Source organism: Triturus cristatus, chromosome 11, assembly GCF_964204655.1.
Source record: "Triturus cristatus chromosome 11, aTriCri1.1, whole genome shotgun sequence".
In the NCBI taxonomy this organism is placed as follows: domain Eukaryota; kingdom Metazoa; phylum Chordata; class Amphibia; order Caudata; family Salamandridae; genus Triturus; species Triturus cristatus.
Genome location: NC_140594.1, coordinates 316,905,705 through 316,926,523, shown reverse-complemented (window position 1 = coordinate 316,926,523; position 20,819 = coordinate 316,905,705). Strand labels below are relative to the sequence as shown.

The 20,819-nt window shown below is 43.3% G+C and overlaps 1 protein-coding gene across 4 annotated transcripts in view; it reads left to right on the top strand.

Moving 5' to 3' along the window:
• Positions 1 to 20,472, top strand: part of NOS1 (nitric oxide synthase 1) — a 1,315,983-nt gene extending 1,295,511 nt beyond the window's left edge. For 3 of the 4 annotated variants that reach the window (XM_085636289.1, XM_085636287.1, XM_085636288.1), the window contains 2 exons: positions 6,946 to 7,064; positions 15,136 to 20,472. In XM_085636289.1, the coding sequence (XP_085492415.1) occupies positions 6,946 to 7,064; positions 15,136 to 15,151 (135 nt within the window). In that variant the 3' untranslated portion in view covers positions 15,152 to 20,472. Of the gene's footprint in view, positions 1 to 6,945; positions 7,069 to 15,135 lie in introns of those variants that run through there. The other variant, XM_085636290.1, reaches the window with a different exon arrangement.
• The last annotated feature ends 347 nt before the right edge of the window (positions 20,473 to 20,819 follow it).

Sequence of the window (20,819 nt, the reverse complement as noted above, 5' to 3'; positions counted from 1 at the left end):
TGATTCAGCTAGATAATGTTACTGTGTTAGATCGAGAATCAAACATTGCACCTAGACACAAATAAATGAGAAGTAAACATTTATTCACCTCCTATGAAGCTCTGCATGAGGGATGGTGAAATATGATTGATTTACCACAACTATTGAAAGGGATGTCGTATGAATGTATTATTGGGGATGTGATACCAATTTTGTCGTGAAGAAGTTGGTTGACATTTGATTTTTAACCACTGAAATGCCTTGACGAGCTATTGAAGCCTCAAGCTACAATGCACTAAGTGTTCTGTACATGTGAATGGAATACATAGAAACCTAGTGATGTACTGAGTAGATGTCTGTTTGTAAAAAATAATGGTTTTGTTTACAAGTATTTCCCCTATAGGATTGATGCACATTGTAATTTTAATGTTTTTAGATATGTGATGTTCTTATGTGGAGAAATACTTTGTAATGATATATATTACTATAATGTCTTAAAAGTCATGTATTTTTTCTAAATCTCTTGTGGTATATCAGTGTGTCCTTGTCACACCTCTAGTTGTATTTGATTGTATGAGTAGTGGGTTTGATATGTATGAGGAGTGAGTATTTTGAAATGAAGTAATTTATGTACCTAGTATTCCTCAATCTATTTTTACACCTATAAGTGTTCCCATGTATTTTGTAGGTTGTAGCACGCCCCATTTCGTTGAGGAATGGGATGGGCTCAATGATGAAGCATGCCACCAAGGGGACCCCTGGTGGGTGAGGGCTATCTAAAGAAAACATTCTATTTTCCAAATAGATGTGGAGGTCTAGTCCATGATCATTGAATGGGCTCTTTTTGTGTTCTTTGACAACTTCAAGGATAGACACAAATTTGAGGGGTGCATATAAGATGCACAATTCCAGTTAACTGTGTTCTTGAGCAAGATTGCCAACCTCCCCCTCCCCCCACTAGGGTTACCCCTTTCAGAGCTCCTTGTGTTAAAAGAGAATACAAATTAACCACTGCAATTAAAGTCTGTACATGACCAGGTTTTTTGGAGCCACATGATTAAGGGATTAAAAGATTTCAGATGATTTACATTTTCTTCAGCTTGTCCCAATCTGGACATATTCCATGACAGAAAAAGCACCCCAATCGACCTCAAAGGTTCATTTATCCTGGGTAAAGGGCGGATGTTATTCAACGCACCTGCCACCAAGCTCCACTGAGAAAGATCGTCTTCCAAGTCAGTAGCCAGGGGATGGGTTACAGGACCTTTCACCACATTAATTACTAGACCCCCTTGCTCTAGTGAAATAACTATATCTTTGGGATTCCTCTGAATGAAATTGGGAACAGGCCCCACTGCATCAATCATCATTGATTAAAATACTTTGTCTATTTGATTGTTGGGTAGGGGATTCCCGAAACTCGACAACAGGAACTACATCAATCCCTTGCTGTAGGAAATACTCACAATTCTGGACGACCAAATTTGCGATAACCAGAGAGTCAAAGGTGACTCTGGAATGGGACAGACCACATGAATGAATAATCACATTAGTAGTGTCACCGCTTTTTACCAACTTTAAAGCATCAATCTCCATGAAGGACTTTAGGATAGAGCTTCTAGTTACCAGGGTGACTCGTTATCAAATTACAGGATAAAATCCAAAACAGATGATATAGCGCTCTATTCCACACAGGTCCTTTGTGAGGGGCCTAGCAGTGGAATCCATAAAGATTTCTCAACCCTCAGACAAAAGGTTTTTGCCTCATAGCTAAGCAGGGGATGAGGGTGTGAGACGAGCGCTACTGTGGTGCGCTGATCAGCATTACTCATACTAGGTGGATAAGACACCTGATACCCCTAGTTTGTCCCTCCTATATGGGGATTTTCCCCTCGAGACCACCTAACCATATTACTGACATCAATAGGACCTAACTCTGGCAGGGGAAGAGTAAACCCACTTCCCATTACCCCTCCCACTCCAGGAGGCTCAAGCAGAGCATTAGATATTGGAACCAAGGCCCTCGAAAGGGGGAGAGAGGGAGGAATGGAAATAACCGGCACAGCTCCGGTTCTTGCCTCAACCCCAACAGGATCATTATATGAGCAATTCTGCATGATCAGCACAGTTGAGGCACCCTTCTGACTCTTTACAGAACACTCTGCCTTACCCTCCATCAGAACCCTACTTAGCGTACCACTTGATTCGGGCACCATATCATACTGTGCAGTTGATATACTAGCAATTTCCGACTCCCCTTCCGGCCCCACAACTAGCTGGAATGCTGATTCATTTACTTTCCCAGCTTTTTTAGAGCCTTTTCTTGACCCCTTTTTGAACATTGCAAAGACCTCTATCTTAGCTTTACCCAAGGAGGAACACTTACCCAGGTCTGCAAACAACATACTTAAAAATAGCTCTTCATTTACAAAGTTGGAATAATTTTGGGAGGATCCCATATAACACAATGGAATGCCAGCTTGAACAGAAGCATTTTTTAGCCCTCCCAAGGGCACAACCATTTTAGACTTTTGTTTCATAATATTATCGTAAAAGGAATTTATAGCTGACTTTGACTTGAAAAGGCCAGACTTGTTTACATTCTGCACTTCGAACAAAATTGCAGACATCATTTCCAATACGTGATCAGAACTTAGCACAGCTTGTCATGGTCTAATTCAGAAAAGGAACCCCCAAAGGAGAAGAACTACAATACAGTGGCGGTAAGGATGGGCGCAGAGAGCAAGGCGGGGGAATTGGATTAGAAAGACCCCCGTCATCTGATACTTTCAGGGAGGAACCCCAAGTGGGGGATGCACCCCTATCCTCCATATGCAAATCATTGTCAATGTCCGGGAGAGTAAAATCTTCGCCAATCACCGCCTCTTTGCTGATCACTGTAGCAACTTCATCTCAGGTTTTACTTCTCAAAGAAACTTCTAAGGTTGCACATAACCCCCCACAATGGACACCCTCCAGAGGTAAGCTTAAGGAACAACAATCTTGTATAAAGGGGTTAGAGGAAGTTGACTGGGCAACTACGGGCGACTCCACAAAAGTCACTGGAGAAACAGTTGGTGGCGGAAGAACCGGTCACTCCTGCGCACCATCTGCCTCCAAAGTCGCCCTGTTAACACTGACTACCTTTGGCCATCCATGGGCCAGGGAAGAGGACATAGCCAAGAGTGGCGGGACAGTGGGACAGAAGCTCAAAGCTGCCGTCACTGCCTCAGAGGCAACTTAAGGCCTTTTCCGGAAGAAACCAGTAATAACAGGATGAAATGTGACGCTGAGAGCTTCAGGGCCACTAATACATGTCCTTACTTTTTGATTTGGGCTTTGGGAGGAGGAAATTACTCACCCTCAGCCCAATTTCTTCAATGTCATCGTATTATCACTCAACCCTCCTTCAGAGCCTATGCATATAAACTTGCTGACAGATAAACAGGCCGAAAGTCTGCACTCACACACTGGTCAAAAGCTCGGGAAACACTCATCCGCACCAATAAAAGCACTATCTGAACCTGCATCAGCTGCACCACTGAAAAAGAGCCTCACACAATTCAGCTGAGCCACTTCGGTGGATCTGTGGACACTTTTCAGATGGAGCTATGTACAACTAGCAGCAATAGCAGTGATAGCAGTGAAAGGGTGTGAGCAAATAGCAAATAGCAGATGGCAGACATAAAACAGGACCAGACATCCAGATGATGAGCGAAAGCAATTGGCAGAAAAAGAATATATGTGTAGCAAAGCAGGCTCCCCTCCAGGAAGCACAAGCTGCACCAGCCTAATGCCAGCCATCTCCACGCCAGTTAAAAGGCCTGCAGCCTAAGCCTCTACCTGCATGCTGGTACTCCCACTGGTACTGGCCGCTGAAGCGCAAAGTCATGGTGCCCAGCTTTCCAACTCCACCTTACGTCACTGCTGACACTGCTGTCTATCTTCTGCCTCCCTCCTTCTGCTCACAGGGTGGGGGAAGAAAGAGCAACAACCCAGCAGAGGAAAAGAGCTTGTGGGGTACACCTCCCTCCGCCGTAGGATTCTCGTTGCCAGCCACTGTCCTAAACTGCCAAGCAGATTGCGGCAGTGACTGCGGCAATGACTACAGCCACAGCCGACCTCAGCTGACTGTGGTCCTAACCCTGGGCGTAGTACTACGCTACGCTCGCGGAGCGTGCGTAGTTTGCGCTACTACGCACTACGCGAATTGCATGTAGCACAGTGCAAAAACGCGTAGCGTAGCGGGCATTTTTTGCTTGCTCGCAGTCCTGAACGTCAAGTTGGCGACTGCGCGGGCAAAATCAACATCCCGGCGAGACTTTTTCCTCGTTCGCGATCTGTAACATCAAGTTGCCGATTGCGAGCGTGGAAAATAAACCTTCCGGCGAGATTCTCAATGCGCTCACGATGAGAAACTACCATTTCGTGTTGAGAAAGCACCGCTCAAGTGCAAATCTACTCGAGCGGCAGAAAACGACCGCTTGCACTGTGCAAGATGCCGTTTGCAATGTTTGCACAGTGCAGACAAGCATCCGGCACTGTGCAATCAGTGCGAACAGCATTTCCCTACCGCACTACACAGTTCGCGTAGCGTGCGAAGTGCACTTCGCGTAGCTACGCGTAGCGCTACTAAGCAAACTACGCCCAGGATTACAGTCCATGCCGTGGACTGCTGCAAACAGAGGCTCACCTGCTCACATCTTCTGCTCCGCTCCTCACACTGAATCGATGTCTGATGAATTATACTCTGATCAATATAACCCCTGATGTACCTGTGTCAACAAGTGTGTTTTCTTCAATACCGCCAACCCTAACTGAGGACCGTGGCTACTTTCAACTGTATTTTTCATCAGAAAAAAAATATGGATATCAATAAAGCGAATCCATCGTCACTCTTTTGGCACCTGGTGCATATTTGTAGTTTAATCTGACAGCAACTGGACATTCTCTGAATCGTCACTGAACGGAAGACTGGGATGGTTATGAATCTGCAACTCTGCTCCTTCAGAGCAAACGATTCATCTTTTTACACCTGTGGCAACAGAACTTGTTCCATGGTGGAACTTTAGTGCCTTCATTTTCCATTGTCCCCTGATCCAGTCATGGTGTCAGCAGCCACTGCCCCAAGGGGGCGCCAGGGCATTGACCCTCTGCCACTACTGCTGGTATATTACAGCTTTTATATGAAAACAAACGATCTCACAGATAGTTTGTTCGCATGTAAGTGCTGTAAGGTTAGGTTGCCAGCAGAAGAGGGCTCCACTACCTGTTTTGCGCATGTGTCAGGTGGAATCTGTTACAACCCAGCCAAACACATACATAAAACATATCTGATATGCTGCACTAGCGTCACACAGTTCCATATGTCAGATAATGGATCTTCGGGATTGTCAATCTTAAACCCTCTTGCCCAACCAGAATATGGAATAGAGAAAAAGGTCTATCTCAGTACCATCAACCCTATTCCAGCTTCCGATTGGGTGGAAGATCATAGGTCTGTCTCCGGCTGCTGCAAAGAGATGGGAGTGTCGGAAAGCCTGGGCCTGCCCCAGGTACGTCTTTTTGCATTTAAGTCCAAGTGTTTTGGTTTCTCTGAGTGCTGGGGATTGCATGTGTATGTTTGTATGAATGTATCTGCGTGCGTCCCTGAAACTGTTTGTATATATGCATTTCTGCTAGTGTGTGAAGTAAATGTCTACCCCGGGGTTTGGCAGGGCCAGAGGCAGAGTGATGGATTGTGGTGTTGGGCTTACCACTCCCATAATGCACCAGCCGCCACTGCATGGTGTCACTCACGCTGGTCTCCGCTTCAATGGCAGCCTCTCTATTTTGTTTTTATGTGTCTCCCCAAGCATCAGCAACAGGGGGTGACCAGTTGCTGCTTGGCCTAGTATCAGCCTTGAATGATTAGGCTGCTCATCTCCCCATCCACTTAGAATATGGAGCAGATAGTAGCAAGATGATGCAGGCACATATGTAATGCTTGTCATTTTCTCTGACCTCAACCTGACAATTTGCGGATTTTATGTCTGCATATTAAAAACAAAAATGTTGTCTGATATAAAAATCGTAGCCTAAATATACTTTACAAAAATATCACTCCATGGGGTGTAGATGTTCTCTTATTCACTCCAAGTAGGTGTTATTCTTGTCTGGTAATGTTTAGGCCACAATATTCTGGTACCCTGCCAAGCCTCTATCACTGTGGATGGGTGAGAAGCAAACGCCTCACCAAACTGATCTCCTTTATTGTGGTTGCAAAGTCCGATTTAAGTTGTTGAAGCCTCATGGTTCACCTTGTCTCCAGGGCTGAAACGAAAGTGGAGGGGCTCCCCTGCAAAGTACATGGAGGGCCACCCCTCTGGTCTCACTCAGGAGCACTCAGGCCAAAGTACTGTGCTGAGGGGGCCCCCTGGAGCTCACCCTGCGGGGAGCTGTAGAGGGGGCCTTTGTTACGCCACTGCTTGTCTCCAATTCCGATGAGTCATGGCCCAGCATGATAGCTGCAGAGAAGCGAGGGATCGAAGGAGCACAGGCTGCCTATTGGTAACTGCAGCGGACTATGCATCCCCTTGGCCAGGAAAACACCTTTGGGTGAAAGACACCTCGCCAGTTATACCCCAACCTATCAAGACACACAGTGAATGAATGAATGAAAGAGCATTTATAGAGCGCACAGCTACTCAGAAAGTGTGTCCTGGTGCTGAAAAGACTCTATACATTCACAGTATAATTCACATACTTTACCCAGGTTTCATCAATCTGCCGTGAAAGCAGAGCTTGACCAGTTGTATTATCTTCCTCCTAGGTAACATTCACAGGCTTTCACTTAAAGGTTTAGTACTCCATGATTGACGCAGTAAAGCACGCTTGACTGGAGCACGCTTGTGTGCATCAGTCATCATTCTTTGTTATTTGAGACCTGTGCTGACTCTGCCCTGTTTGCACTTTTGTTGATTGCAGGATGACAACAGATACCATGAGGATATCTTCGGTGTGACCCTGCGGACATACGAAGTGACGAACCGCCTGAGGTCAGAGTCTATCGCACACATCGAGGAGAGTAAGAAGGACAGTGACGAGTAAGTGCTGGTATTGGGGGTAAGGTCCTTGCGACCCAGTTGCTGAGGTAAGCACATGCATGGGATGGGAGGAGCAAAGAGATTTGAGGTGATGAAGAGGCCCCTAAGTGAACACTCCCATTCAATTGCAAGAACTCTGGTCTTTAAACACTGAGTGGCGTGCCCTAACTTGCTAGAATATTGTTGTTTAAACACTGACTCGAGTCTCACACGATCCTCACATGATTGGCCTAAATTACTGGATGGATTTCAGTCACTATCACCAACACTGTCTTATAGCAATATATAGAGTCCTTGTAAACAATAGCTCAATAAAAGGAGTCTCCACCAACCCCATAGAATTTCTTGACATCCCCTCATGTAATGTTTAGTATCATGTCACTGAGCTCCCAACATCCAATGTAATCCTCAACTCCCAGCTCATCAACACCAAATGACTTTCCTCAGGTCCCAAAGAACTTTCCTGATATCCTAAAATGAAATCTCAATCATTGCTACGTCACTATCCTCATAAATTCCAATGGAATATTGTCTATCTCTCAAAGCGCTGGCCTCATTGAATTTGAAGGGGTCATCCACCACCTAGCACTTAATTGCACCATGCAAAGTGTTCACGATGATCTCAATGGAACTGATCTCTTAAACCCATAGATTCTCATACATTTATAGGTCAGATTCACTCAAAACTCCAATAGTTTTGCACATCACTGCCCCCATATTTACAATAGGTGCTTTTCTCATTCATACCCAAAAGTGGCTGCAATCCCAGTGGAGTTTCACACATTCCCCACAGCAGTTATACCTCCCCCCTGTGGATGGCCTCTAACTTCAATGAAAACTCATTCATTCATAAATAATTTGGACTCCTAAACACCAATTGAGTTTGACTCGGTCATAATCCACACTGGTTCAGTATGAAGGTAGGGTTTTTTGCACTGCCTCATACAATATCATGGCATCTCACTTAACTGCGCCACACCTATCAGATGCCCCGTAATTGTGGTTCATTTATAATTGACTCCTATAAACTCTATTTGACTCACACACTTACAAAATCAACACTGGCAATTAAAGTGCAAAGGAACTTTACTGAGTGCTTCCAACACTTACCCAATACCTTTTTATTAGACTGTTCTGCCCTTCCCCTATCTCATGATCATCACACTGACCATTAACATCACTAAATCCATTGCACCTTCAACAAACCTTTCTGGTTCACTTTTGACCTACAACCTGCCCAAACTACTCCACTGCCTGAAAGCAGCCTCCTACAGAGATAACATCATCTAGAACACATTTTAAATGAGATCGCAGGCGAGGCCCCAACCCCGTTGCTGATCATCATGAAAGCAGCCCTGCAGCTCGCTCACTCTAGGATGCGCTCAACGCTGGATACAATGTGCCTTTGATCAAGAAGCATAATCTGGACCCAGTTAACCCAGCCGATTGCCACCAAATCACTCACCTTCCACTTCTAGACAATATAATCCCAAAAACTCATGTTTAACCATTTTCATGTGAATATTAAGATCAACCCCTTCCTGAAGGAACCCCAGCCCAGTTTCAGACCCCTATGTGCAACAGCGACAACGACGATGAAGTGGTTGCTGCCACCCTTCAGGTAACAAAATACTGGTGATCCCGTTTCATCATCCTGCAAGACCTCAGAGCAGCCTTCAACAGCACCGATTAACAGCTCAACACCCTAGCTCACCAAGCGGGCATCAGGGACAGTGTTCAATAGTGGTTTGAGCCATATCTTAAGAACAGAACTCAAGTGGTACAGATGACCACGTCAAAATCAGAGCAAATCCCTGTGAATTTGAGTCACCATGTAGCTCTTCACCCTCTCACCGGTGCACTTCACCACGTACATGGAATCCCTCTGAGATTCTAGCTGGCACTACCATCCTCCATTAAGTGACCTCACTTGGCTGAAGACCCGTCTCACAACTATTCAAACTAGTTTGTTCAAAGCTCATTTCAAACTGAACCTGACCAAGACTGAATTCTTTCTCGGAGCAAATGCCAGGAAGCAACTCCAAGCTGGATGTCTTCATGCCCAACTTGATGACTGTGCTGAGTCACTATGTTTCCACAAAGATGTCAACCTCCCATTGTTATGTTATGTTATTTTAGAATGCTCTCATTTACCCGAGGGTGTCTCAGCGCTGGCTTGTTGGAGGTAATTAGTTTGGACTGTGATTGTTTCCGGATAACTCTAGCATAGTTAGAAAAAGTGAGTTATTGATCAAAAAGCCATGTTTTAACGACTTTCCTAAAATGTAGGAGGTTGGTCAGTTTTTTTCAGCTTAAGAGGGAGAGAATTCCACAGCCTAGCTGTCCCAACAACAAACCTTTCCCATTCCCAGTGAGATTTCCTGGATTTTGGAACTACAACATTTTTTGCATCCAAGGAGCATAAGAGTCTAGTGGTAATGGACCAAGAGAAATTATTAATTAGATCATCTGGCCCCATATTGTGCAGTGTCTTAAAGGCAATGCATAAAGCCTTAAAGGTATTTTTCTTTTTATCTGTACGCTTGTTCAGTGCAAAGATTGCTAAATAATATAAAGGAAGTCCAAACACAAGACGTACTGCCGCATTTTGCTGTGTTTGTAGTTTAGTCAACAGCTTTTGTTGCATGTTAAGGTATAATGCATTGCAACAGTCCAGTTTGGATAGGAATAGTGCGATAACTGTCTTTAGAAGGTTGGTAGGTATGAAAAGGAGCATTTTCCTGATTATTTTTTAGATGTAAAAAGCAGAAGAGGCAATTTGATTGTTCTGGGTGTTGAAGGTTAATTTATTGTCAAAGATGACGGCCAGATTTCTTACTTTTCGGCTGGTTTTGACAAGGCACCCTTCTCAGGTGGACACCAGCTATGAGACCAAAAGGATGTGTTATTTACAAATAGGAGAATGTTGGTCTTTTTTGAATTAAGTTTCAAGCATTGCTATTCATCCAGTCCCCAATCTTTTTCATACAATTATGGAAATTGGGGTCCATGTGATCTGGGTTGCCTGAGGCCAAGACCACCATTCGGGTGTCATCGGCATAGTATGTAACTGAGAACCCAAATGATTTCATGAGTTTGGTCAGCGGCGATATATATAAATAAATTAAAAAGAATGGGGCTTAAAGAAGCACCCTGTGGGACACCACATAAAAGGGTAAAACAATGTGATACAAAATCATCTATTGCTATGCATTGCTCTTGTTCGGACAGGAAGGATGTTAAGAGTGCAATAGTTAAACCTCTAATTCTCAATGAGTGAAGGCGGCCAATTAAGATTTTATGATTGACCGTGTCAAATGCTGCAGAGAGATCTAACAGGATTAGGGCAGCATTTTCTCCTCTATCAATACGAGCTATAACGTTCTCCAATATAGCAATTAATGCTGGCTCTGTACTGTGTAAAGCCGAATTGAGTCTCGTCTAGAAGACAATTTGCATCAAAAAATGCTGTAGGCTGTTGGTTCATGGCCTTGTCTACGATCTTAGCTGGAAATAGCAGCCAGGTCAGTTAATGGGAGATTAGTGTTTTTTTCCCATCAGAGTTAGGATAAAAGCTCTCTTCCAAACTTTTGGAAAATACCCTGTATGAAACATATAGTTAAAGATATTTCTTAGATCGGCTACTTGTTGAAGAATTTTGGGAGGGAATGAGTCGTCAGGAGAGCCAGATTTCATAGATTTCGTCAATTTGATTACCGGATCAGTTGTAAGCAGGGGAAAAATAAGTAAAAAATTCTGAGTTGGTGAAGGAAGATGTATCTTCTGCAAACCTTGATGTCCCTGTTAGGGACGAAACGCGTTGGCTGGGCTGCTGTTGATTGTACTTATACTACGGAAATAACACAGTGGCCGGGTAGAGCCAATACTGCTCTTGCTGGATGTATAGATGTTGCTGTATGTTTCAATGTGAAAGCTGAGAAAAAGTCCTCTACTTTGGTTTGGAAAAAGGAGGCTAGTGTATTACAAAAGGTCTGACTGGAATTGGTTTTATTACTCTCTGAAATGTTAGAGAGCGATTTTACTGTTTTGAAGACTTCTTTTGTAGAATCAATTGGTGGTTTAAATTTTTTGGGTGAAGGATGATTTTTCTTTAAAAAATCATGATTTTATAATCATTTAGGGATTTTCTGTACAGCTCTTTGTCCTCAGTATTATAGTGCTGTCTCCATCACCGTTCTAATCTATGACACAATTTTGTTTTGAGTTTTAAGCTTGTTTGAGTTTCAAGGTTTCAAGGGTGTTAATATGTGCATTGTTGATTTAATCTTGGGGACTAGTTGATTAACAGCATCATCTAGCCAGGAATGGTAATTAGCAACTATTGGGTCTAGATTTTCAGCATGAGTCGGTTTACTGTTGGCAAGGATAGATTTTTGACTTGTAGAGTCTAATTTGTGCCATAGCCTTATACATTTGGTTAAGTCCGGTAGTGTTAAGAGAGGCTTTTTTCAGTGGATATAATGTCAAACATTACAGCTGAGTGATCAGACCATGGAAGTGGTAAGATCTTTTGAAATTTTAGTAGGGGGTTGTCAGTAAGATTCCCTTCTAGGGTGTGTCCTGCCATGAGTGGGGTCACCAACCATCTGATTTAATCCCAGGCTGGCCATGGAATCTTATAGTAATTCTGGTTCTCTTGGTGAAAATTAAAATCATCAAGTAAGGTATAGTTTGAGGGGTAAAATCTCAATTCTCGACCAAGACTATGTATTTTGGTCAAATAGGGATCTAGGATTTGGTGGTCTATAGATAAGGAGGACCCTGAATGTATTTTTGGGATTGAGTCTGATTTTGAAGGACAATGCTTTCATAGTCTGCGTTGTAAGGAAAGGGAGAAAAGGTGATAGTGAGATAGTTGTTAGCAATACCTTCACCTCTTTTATTAGGATGATCTAAACTATAAATGGAGTAGCCCATGGGTAGAGTAGCTGCAAGGTCTGAGCCTACTGACGGAGCCGCCCATGTTTGTAATAAAATCTACGTCTAGTTTGTTAGAATCAATAAAATCATTAAATACTACCTTGTTTTTTCATCAGGGTTCTAGCATTTATTAGAGTGCTTTGTATTTATTGGTTCCTTTGTGTTCATTGAGTCCATAGAAAAGACATAAGTGATTTTAAAATTGCTAAGTGTCAATTTACAGGAGCAACATTTAGTATTGCCTAGATCTGCCTACGGTGGAGAGTAGCACAAGAAGGATTCTTAGCAAATGTTTGAAGAGTTTTTCCCTTGAGTATGTCAGCTTGGTAATGGTTTCTGAGGTGAAACCAGCAGGGGGGCTGGTGCTGGTCATGGTCTGGCCACGGACAGGCAAAGATGGGCTTGCCTTTGGCACGCCTGCTGCGCACACAAGCGCTATGTCGATAAATTTGTAGTTTGGCATCAAAGGAGGGTTTTTTCTGGTGGCGTGGTGACACAGCGCTATGAGTGCAACCTAAAACAGTGCAAGGAGAAATTAAAATCTAAATGGGGTTGAACAACTACTGGTGGACTACTGCAGGCTCCCTTGCAGGCAGCCACTACTGGTCATGTAATTCAAACTAAAATAAAAGGTTTCTAACTGGCATTCATAAAACAAGCAAAATGAGATGGACTCGAAAGCCCAAGCATTATGGCACTGTTAGAGTGCTCTGGAGCCAAGCAACTCCAAAACCACACTCTAGGGCACACAAGGAAACAAAACATTAATCAGCACACTACCTTCGGTGCAAGGCAGCGTGGAAGCATTGAGCGGATGCATTTTTAGTTTGGCATCAGTGGAGGGGGAATGTCTGGGGGCATGGTGACACGGCACTATGAGCTCAACCTAAAACAGTGCAAGGTGAAATTAAAATCTAAACGGGGTCCAGCAACCCCTTGTGGACTACCACAGGCTCCCCTGCAGTCAGCCACAACTGGTAAAGTAATTCAAGCTAAAATGAAAGACATTGCAATATGGCGCTACTAGAGCACTTGGGCGCCAGGCAACTCTAAAACCGCACTCTAGTATGTACAAGGAAACAAAACATTCATCAGCACACTACCTTTGATGCAAGGCACATTCATGAGATGCATCACAAACAAGACCAGGACTGATTGCGATCAACTGACCTGGCTCACAAAGAAATACCAATCCTTCTTGATGTTGTTTTGTGAAAGGCTGTCCAATCCTTGGTCATGTCACAAGTTAGGCAACACACTACTGGTCGGTTTTTATGAGCTACAGCTGACTTCTTGATGAGAATTTTCTATGCTTCTGCATGCCTCATCAAGGGCCCAAGGAAGGTCATCAATGTCAACTGTTTACTAAATTATCTCCACTAGCTTCGACCGCTGACCCACATAATCTTTAAAACCTGCTGCATTGCCTACAGAGGCATAGCCAAGGCCAACAATACCATCATTAACAGAATTAACACCAGGAGGAGTACGAAAAAGAAGAACAGATGCCAGGACTTCTTTTGGTACTGCCTGATGTCTTAGAACACCATCCGATTCACATCCCTCCATTTCTTGAGGAAAGGACTCAAAACCTTCTTCTTCAAGAAACACCACACTTCAATGCAGGTGCATCCGCAGTGGGTCTCCTTAAGATGATCACATTATATCAGCTCCTCCTCCCTAAGTTAACATCCACTCTTCCCTGTTCCTCTCTCCCTTTTCACCCTCTCCGCCCCTGCCCCATCCTCCTGGTCTGTTCCAACCAACTGTCCACTCCTCCCTCCCAAACTACTTTTTCTCCCAGCACCCCTGTGCTTGTTGCAGGACCAAGTCCTCATTGTCTCACCTCCTCCTAATCTCTGCTCAACTGACCGCCTCCAACTGCCCCTAATATCTACCTTACACACTCACTCCTGCCATACATGGCCCTATTATAACCTGTCCTTTTTATGCAGCAGTCATTGTGCTACATCAACCTTTGCACTTTACAAATTCAATATATACATAGATACTGAAGCATAGAAGCTCTATACATCTCAAGTCTCAAACCCTAATGAGTTTAAGTTTTACATGATCACCATTTACTCAAGTAATCTTTATTGCTTGATTACTTAAAATCATTGCAATCACAACAACTTCACATCTCAATCTTAAAAACTAGATTAATCATTAAAAATGAATTACGAGCAAAACATCTTCCCATCACATAAAATAAGAAACAGTCCTATACATACAATTTTAAAACTTATCAATATAATAAAACCCAATCACATAACATCAATAATTACAGAATAATATTGCACATTTTATATTTTAAAGGAGACTGCGTGCACAGCATGCTATTTCCTTATACATAATGGAAAGATATTCTAACGAATAACCATTATTTTCATCTGGAAAACGTTACACATGTTGTAATTCGAAGCATTATAGCTAAAATGCTAAATTACCTGAAACAAAAAGGTTTCTAATGTAAATTTCATGCACAAATTACATTTCAAGGTGCTAATGTGCAGTTACTGCAGCAACCATCATATCAAAGCAATAATAAAGTGTTTCAATGTACTGTAAAGTGCTAATATGCGATTATTACAATGACCATCATAATAAAACAATAATAAAGTGCATCAATTTACAGTAGTAGTGGCACAAAATCACCATTTCCTCATAAACCCCAACAGAGTCTCACCTGTTCATAATCAGCACTCGACTACTACTACATTTCAAATGTTGTCACATATTAACAATCAGCACTGGCTCATCTACTCTAGTAGAGTCTCTCTCATTCATAATCTGCATCAAATCCTAAACTCCAATAGAGTTTGCTTCTTCCTCATCACCGTCACTCATGACTTCCAGTGGCTTGACATTCATTCATAATCTGGATCATCTCTTCAACTCACTCCAGTAGAGTCCCACACAATCCTCCATTGCACTTCCCTCACAGTCCTAAAGTAAAGTACTTCTCTTTCAGTTTTGGCTCATAAAGTGGGTAGTTGTCAATCTTACAGTAAGGCTGGACCCTAGGGGTCATTCCTTAATCTTCACTAAACAATTATTTTTCCTCTCCAGATTTTTTGCTACATCTGTGCTTACAAACTCCTTTGTGTTGTCCTACTCTCTCTTGCAGGGTTTTCCGTTCATAACTGCAGTGTGTCGCCTTCTCTTCGATGCCATGCTGGTGCACTCACATACACTCGCAACCATTCCAGAAGAGGGGTTTTGTATCTCTACGGACGCAGACAAATCTTTTCTACGGGACATCAAGAAAGTCGTTCTCTCTTATGCCCTGTCTTGTCCTTGTCCAGTGGCGAGATATATATTCCTTTGACATTTTTTATTTGTTTGCGAGGGGCTGAGGGCAGGTGAGGGGTATGGGGTGGAAGATGCACTCATTTTGCTGCTTGAAAACTTGATATGGCTTTGCTCAAACATTTGTTGTATTCAATCAACATGCAGAAGTCTATATTTGTGTGTAGGAAGGACACATGGTGACCACTACGCAATGTGGCAAGGCTTCATTGCTGAGCCCCAGGGACTGAAGTGTGATTGGTCATCCTTCATCGCACGAGACCCTCCTGACTCACAGACTTCGAGACCTCCACACTGGATTTCATTTTACTTTCTTGCTGAGACATCCTTTTCTGATTGTGCATGTGCTTGTGCATTGCCAAAGGCTTTCACCATGAAGACTCAGCCCAGAAGGCATAAAGAAGACCTCGCGCTTGGAAATTGGTTCATGTAAGAGCCCAGTTCAACCAAAAGGGCTTGACTGTTCTGCTGCATGTCGTGTTGGAGCGGAGCTTTATCTGGGGTCTGTGTTCTCTCTGGAAAGACAAGGGTTATATTTGGACCCGTCACGTCCAGGGGCTCTTCTTTTCAAGCCTTTGTGAATTTGTTTGAGGACACTACAATTCTGTGTATACCTGTAGTTGGACAAAGAGTTGTTACTGTGCCTCTTTCCACGTCATCATCATGGGATCCACCCATAACGCAGAGTGATGTCTGTTTACAGCTGCTATGTTGAAATGAAAGAAGGGATAGCAGGCGTCTGTGAGCGGTAGAGTTGGAAAAGGGACTAAGATATATTGATTGATTGATTGATTGATTGATTGATTGACTGACAGAGATGTTAGCAAGGAAGTAGAACAAGAGAGGGGGGATATCTGGTGCCTCTGGGATATGGACCATGAAAGGAGACGTGATCTCGCATTTCTCAGCCAAGAAGCAGACCTATTGTAAAAAGGGAGTGATGTGCGGCTTGTAAGCTACAGGATAGTGTACAGAAGGACAAATGATGACTGGTGCCTTTCAAATAGCAGGTGTGTACCAGAGGTCCAGGACTAGTGGAGCAATATCACGTTTTCAGGGTAGTTACATGAAATACATTTGAATAAAATGAATTTAAATGGGACCCACTTGCAACATTTTCAGGATAATTAGAAATGTGACATGGATCCGGACCTTCTGAACCATCATTAGACTTGTTTTTCCCTCATTGTTTGACTTGTGTCAGCTGAGGGGCACAGAATGCAAAGGCCAGTGTGCCCCTCATACAGGTGGTGTAATGAAATACAGATGTTGGAGAGTATCAGCTGGGGGTGGAGGTGGCAAGGGATTTCAGGCAGTGCTCCCTATCTAGGAATGAAACCTGTAATGGGAAGTGCTGCAATGGCTCTGCCACGAGAACCAATTTGTGGTTGAAAGCGATGTCTCTTCCTGTATTTGCTACAACTCTCAATTTCTTCTCTATCTTAATAATCAGTGGTCTGACGTTTCCAGGTCAAGATCCTGTAATTCTGCACTACAATGTAACCAGAGGAAGGTCTGCCTTCTGTGGGTTTTCTTACGCATGGTCGAACTTGGGATGACATCCTTTTGTTTACTGTGCTCTATTATTGGGTTAACAATACTTAAATAAGCAGAATGATCAATATTGCAACTTGAGGGCAGTCCGAATACTTATAGCAATTTCCTCGGCTCTCTCCACTGGTTAAAAAACAAATTACAGTAACTCAAATTGCATGGTTTGCTGTTCCCACCACTCTGTTTCAGTGGTGACAGATGGAAAGTGGTTTTATTGGTGTTTCATTGGTGTAAAGGGGTGCCTTTTGTGCCTGGAAAGGAATAAAAATAAATGGCAGGGACTGGGGCCATGGAATAGGCCCAAATCACTAGAATAAATTGAGATGGTAGATCAGATGTGTGAGAAGCTTTTGAGAATTTGCCGTTTTAGAGGAAAGAGAGTTAGGGATTTAAAATAGGAACTAACACTGACTAAACTATATATATGGAATAGATAGAAAGGGGGACTGAGGTCTATGAGAAAAGGAAGATAGATAAAAGCTAGGGTCTGTGAAGAAAGTGGGGGTTAACAACTATGAGAAAATGGAAGTTATTGTGAGGGCCACGGTCTGAGAACATGATACTAGTGAAGAAGTTTCTGTGGAAAAAAATCAATAGTCATGAATTGTGAGGAAGGAGGTAAGGGCTTGTCCTAATCTAGGATGATAATGGAAGGGAAAGTGACAGGATCTTTACCAAATAGGGCCATAGACTGTGAGAAAAGACGTGCAAGGGAAGACTTGGATCTCTGTCAGAAGCATGGAAAGGAAGGAAGGGAGTGCGTGTTCTGTAAGAGAGCTGGAAGAAAAGGTGAGGTGGAGGGTCGGTAAGTAAAAGAATGACGGGCTAGTCTATTAGATTAAAAAAAGGAATACAAGAAACATTGACTATGAGAAAAAGAAGGTAAAGGAGACCAAACATATTTGTCAAAAAGAAACCGACAAAAAGAAAGGCAAGTGAGGACGAGGGTCTGCGAGAAAAGATGGTATGGGAGATCCAATGTTATTTAAAAAAAGATATGCGTGGACCAGGAACTGTGAGTAAGGATGATGAACGAGTACCAGAATCTGTGAGATAAGGACACAAACGGAAGATCAAGATTTTGGGGAAAAGCAGAAGGGGAAGGCCAGACTCTGTTATAATACAGTGTTTAACATTGTACAAGGCTCTGGACGTATATTCAGGAGTCCTACAATAAGTATAAAGTTGAAAAATATCTTCAAAATGTAAACGGGCACAGATAACAAGCCGGTATCAGGAGTTACAAGCACAGCTTTAGGGTCCAGCTCAATCAGTGTCAACCCTCACTATTAGTGACTAATTCATAATGCCTGGACACCAGGTCTTGGCTGTTTTCTGCTAGACACAGGTGAGGTACACAAAAGTGCCTACTGCTTGACTTCTTGGTTGGTATAGTGATTTTGGAGCATACGAATTGAGGACACCAATTGATTCACAATCTCTTCCCATCACATATTCGGTCACCCGAGAGTGATATCTCATGATCTTCAATTGGATAACCATAAATATCGTGCAAGACGATTGGCTGCAGCACGGTGTATTGTGCTCCTCGAGCACCAAATGCCACTATGTACTCATTCATCAGGTTCTCTTCAACAACCAATTTTCCAGTAAGATGCTTACTAGCCTGAGGTCTACAGCTGTGTGCCTCACTGGTTTTTAAGATCACACATGAAACAATTTTTGCACAGAGTTTGATTTAAATTTTAGTGTACATTTTATAATTTTAAGAAATCCTTACATTACACGTTTGTGTCCTATACTCTTGACTAGTCTCTTAATTTGGGCTCCTAGGAAGTTACTTCCATTTTAGGGTGAAAACTCCTGGTAGTATTTGCCCGTGCACAGTGTGCAAATTACGTGCCCCTAACTATTTCCCCACTAGTTTTCAGCAGGGGAAATCTGGTGAGAAATACTGTTTCGCACATCCTGCTGCATTTTATTTGCTAAAAGGCAGTGTTCCCAATTGACCTCTATCTAGCTCTCCCCAAAGCTGCCTTCGGCCTGTAAAGTGGAGATAGAATGATTTGCAGGTGAGATCCATTTTAACTGTCAGTGCAGTACTGGCCTATGGGTGAAGGGTTTGAACTTTGTTTGGAACCCCACCGGACCTCAGTCACAACTACCGTAGATTCATCTAAGTCTCATAGACAGCAGACCCATAGTTGACCCCAACCAGGTCATACGCAGCATAGCAGGGGTCTCCAACCAGTAGCTTGTGAGCTACTGTAGCTTTCCAGCTACCTCTGAGTAGTTCACCTGTGTGCAGCCCAGCTCATTAAATTAGCAAGCATTTGCTAGGTTGAATTAATATACACATAAGAAAATTGAAATCATAAATTATACGGCACTAATAATATCAGTAGCTCTCAATGTGTTTCATTGAACATACGTAGCTCTCAGTACAGAAAAGGTTGGAGACCCCTGGCTTAGAGCAACCTTCCTTCACAGCACCAGCCCTGCATGTTGGTTGCATGGCCTCCTTGTAAACATCAACTTATTGAATTTTTCTTCTGTACTATGTCCCAGTGGGAGTGTTTCCCTTGAATATTTGAGGCCAATGCTGTCCATATCCTATGACGAAACGAGGAAAGAGGCTGTGAAGATGCCACCAATATGATGCTGGACCTCCCATGGGTCATTGAGTTCTGCCATGGGCACATTTGAAGCCCATTAAGGAGCTTGCCTGCTTCCCGATTCAAAGAAGTATTATGGCAGATATTTTTATAAGATGCAGCATTTTAATTGGGCGTGTTGTAGTCTGCTCTGCGTAAAGCTGCATGTGTATAGGGTTGGGAGAAGCTGAAAAAAGACAGATGTGAGAAAATAGGGCAAGTGCAAGTAAGCAGAGCCTAATGTACTGGTATTTTCCATGATGTCCGAGAGGAACAGCCACTACTCACGCTTTTGCCTGGCAGCAGCAGAAGGGCTAGAGCAGACACCCCCGGTACCCGAGTGTGTCTGTGTCGTGGCAGGAGTGGCCTTGTAGTTGGGGCAAGAAGAACCAAGATGGAATCTGCATTTATAAGGTCATTTTACAGAGCACTGGAGCTGCTGAAATCATAGTTGGAATGTGAGTTTCCTTAAAATGTAAATAGTGCATACAGTCCACCCATTGTATATGTAGCCTATTGCTCATCATCTCTGTGCTATTCTCCTTCTTGTATCCTCGCCTCCCTGTCCCCGCCCCGTTATAATGAGAGAAGCATGTCAGCTTATTTCTGTTGAGTGTGTGGAATCGCCTGTGTTCCTTCATAACTGCTACTGGTGGCATGGCTCTCATTCCATTGCTTCCGAATTTCAGCCACCTTGTGGCCTGCAAGGGGTGGTGTCCGAAGTCTGGCACAGAAGGTCAAGCAGACCTACGCGCCTTTCTTGCCAACCCCCCTTGTGTCTCTGAGCTCTCAATGCTGCTAAACCGCTGGCGCGCGGACAGTGCGCGCCACCCACCCTGGAGTCTCATGTTGTGTGCAAGGTATCCAGGATCTGTTCTAAGCATGTACCGGACCCTCATATTCTGTATAGCTTCAATCTTCAGATTTTATGGAATACAATACCTATGCCTGTTTACAATTGCAGTAAAATAAAAAAGTGAACCAAACGCTGCAGACTGGTGTGTTATTCAATCCCTCTCCATCCCCCTCTGAGGTCACTACTGTGTTGAGGAAAATGTATATTGTATGGAGGATCCTGCTGTGCACTCCCTTTCACTCTGAACTTTCTAGTAAACTGAAAGCGCAATCACAACCCTGGTCGTTTACGTCACTTGTGATGAGCTGCTGCTTTGTGGAGTGGTCTCCAAAACTCACAAATACTCTATGCATCCAGTACTTATTTCCCCTATAAGTTCTGTGAGCACTTTATTCATTGAAACAGGAGTTTGTTCTTGGTCATCCCTAGTCCATGGGCAAGTAGGCATCATGTACTGAGAAGGTTTAGGTAAATGTA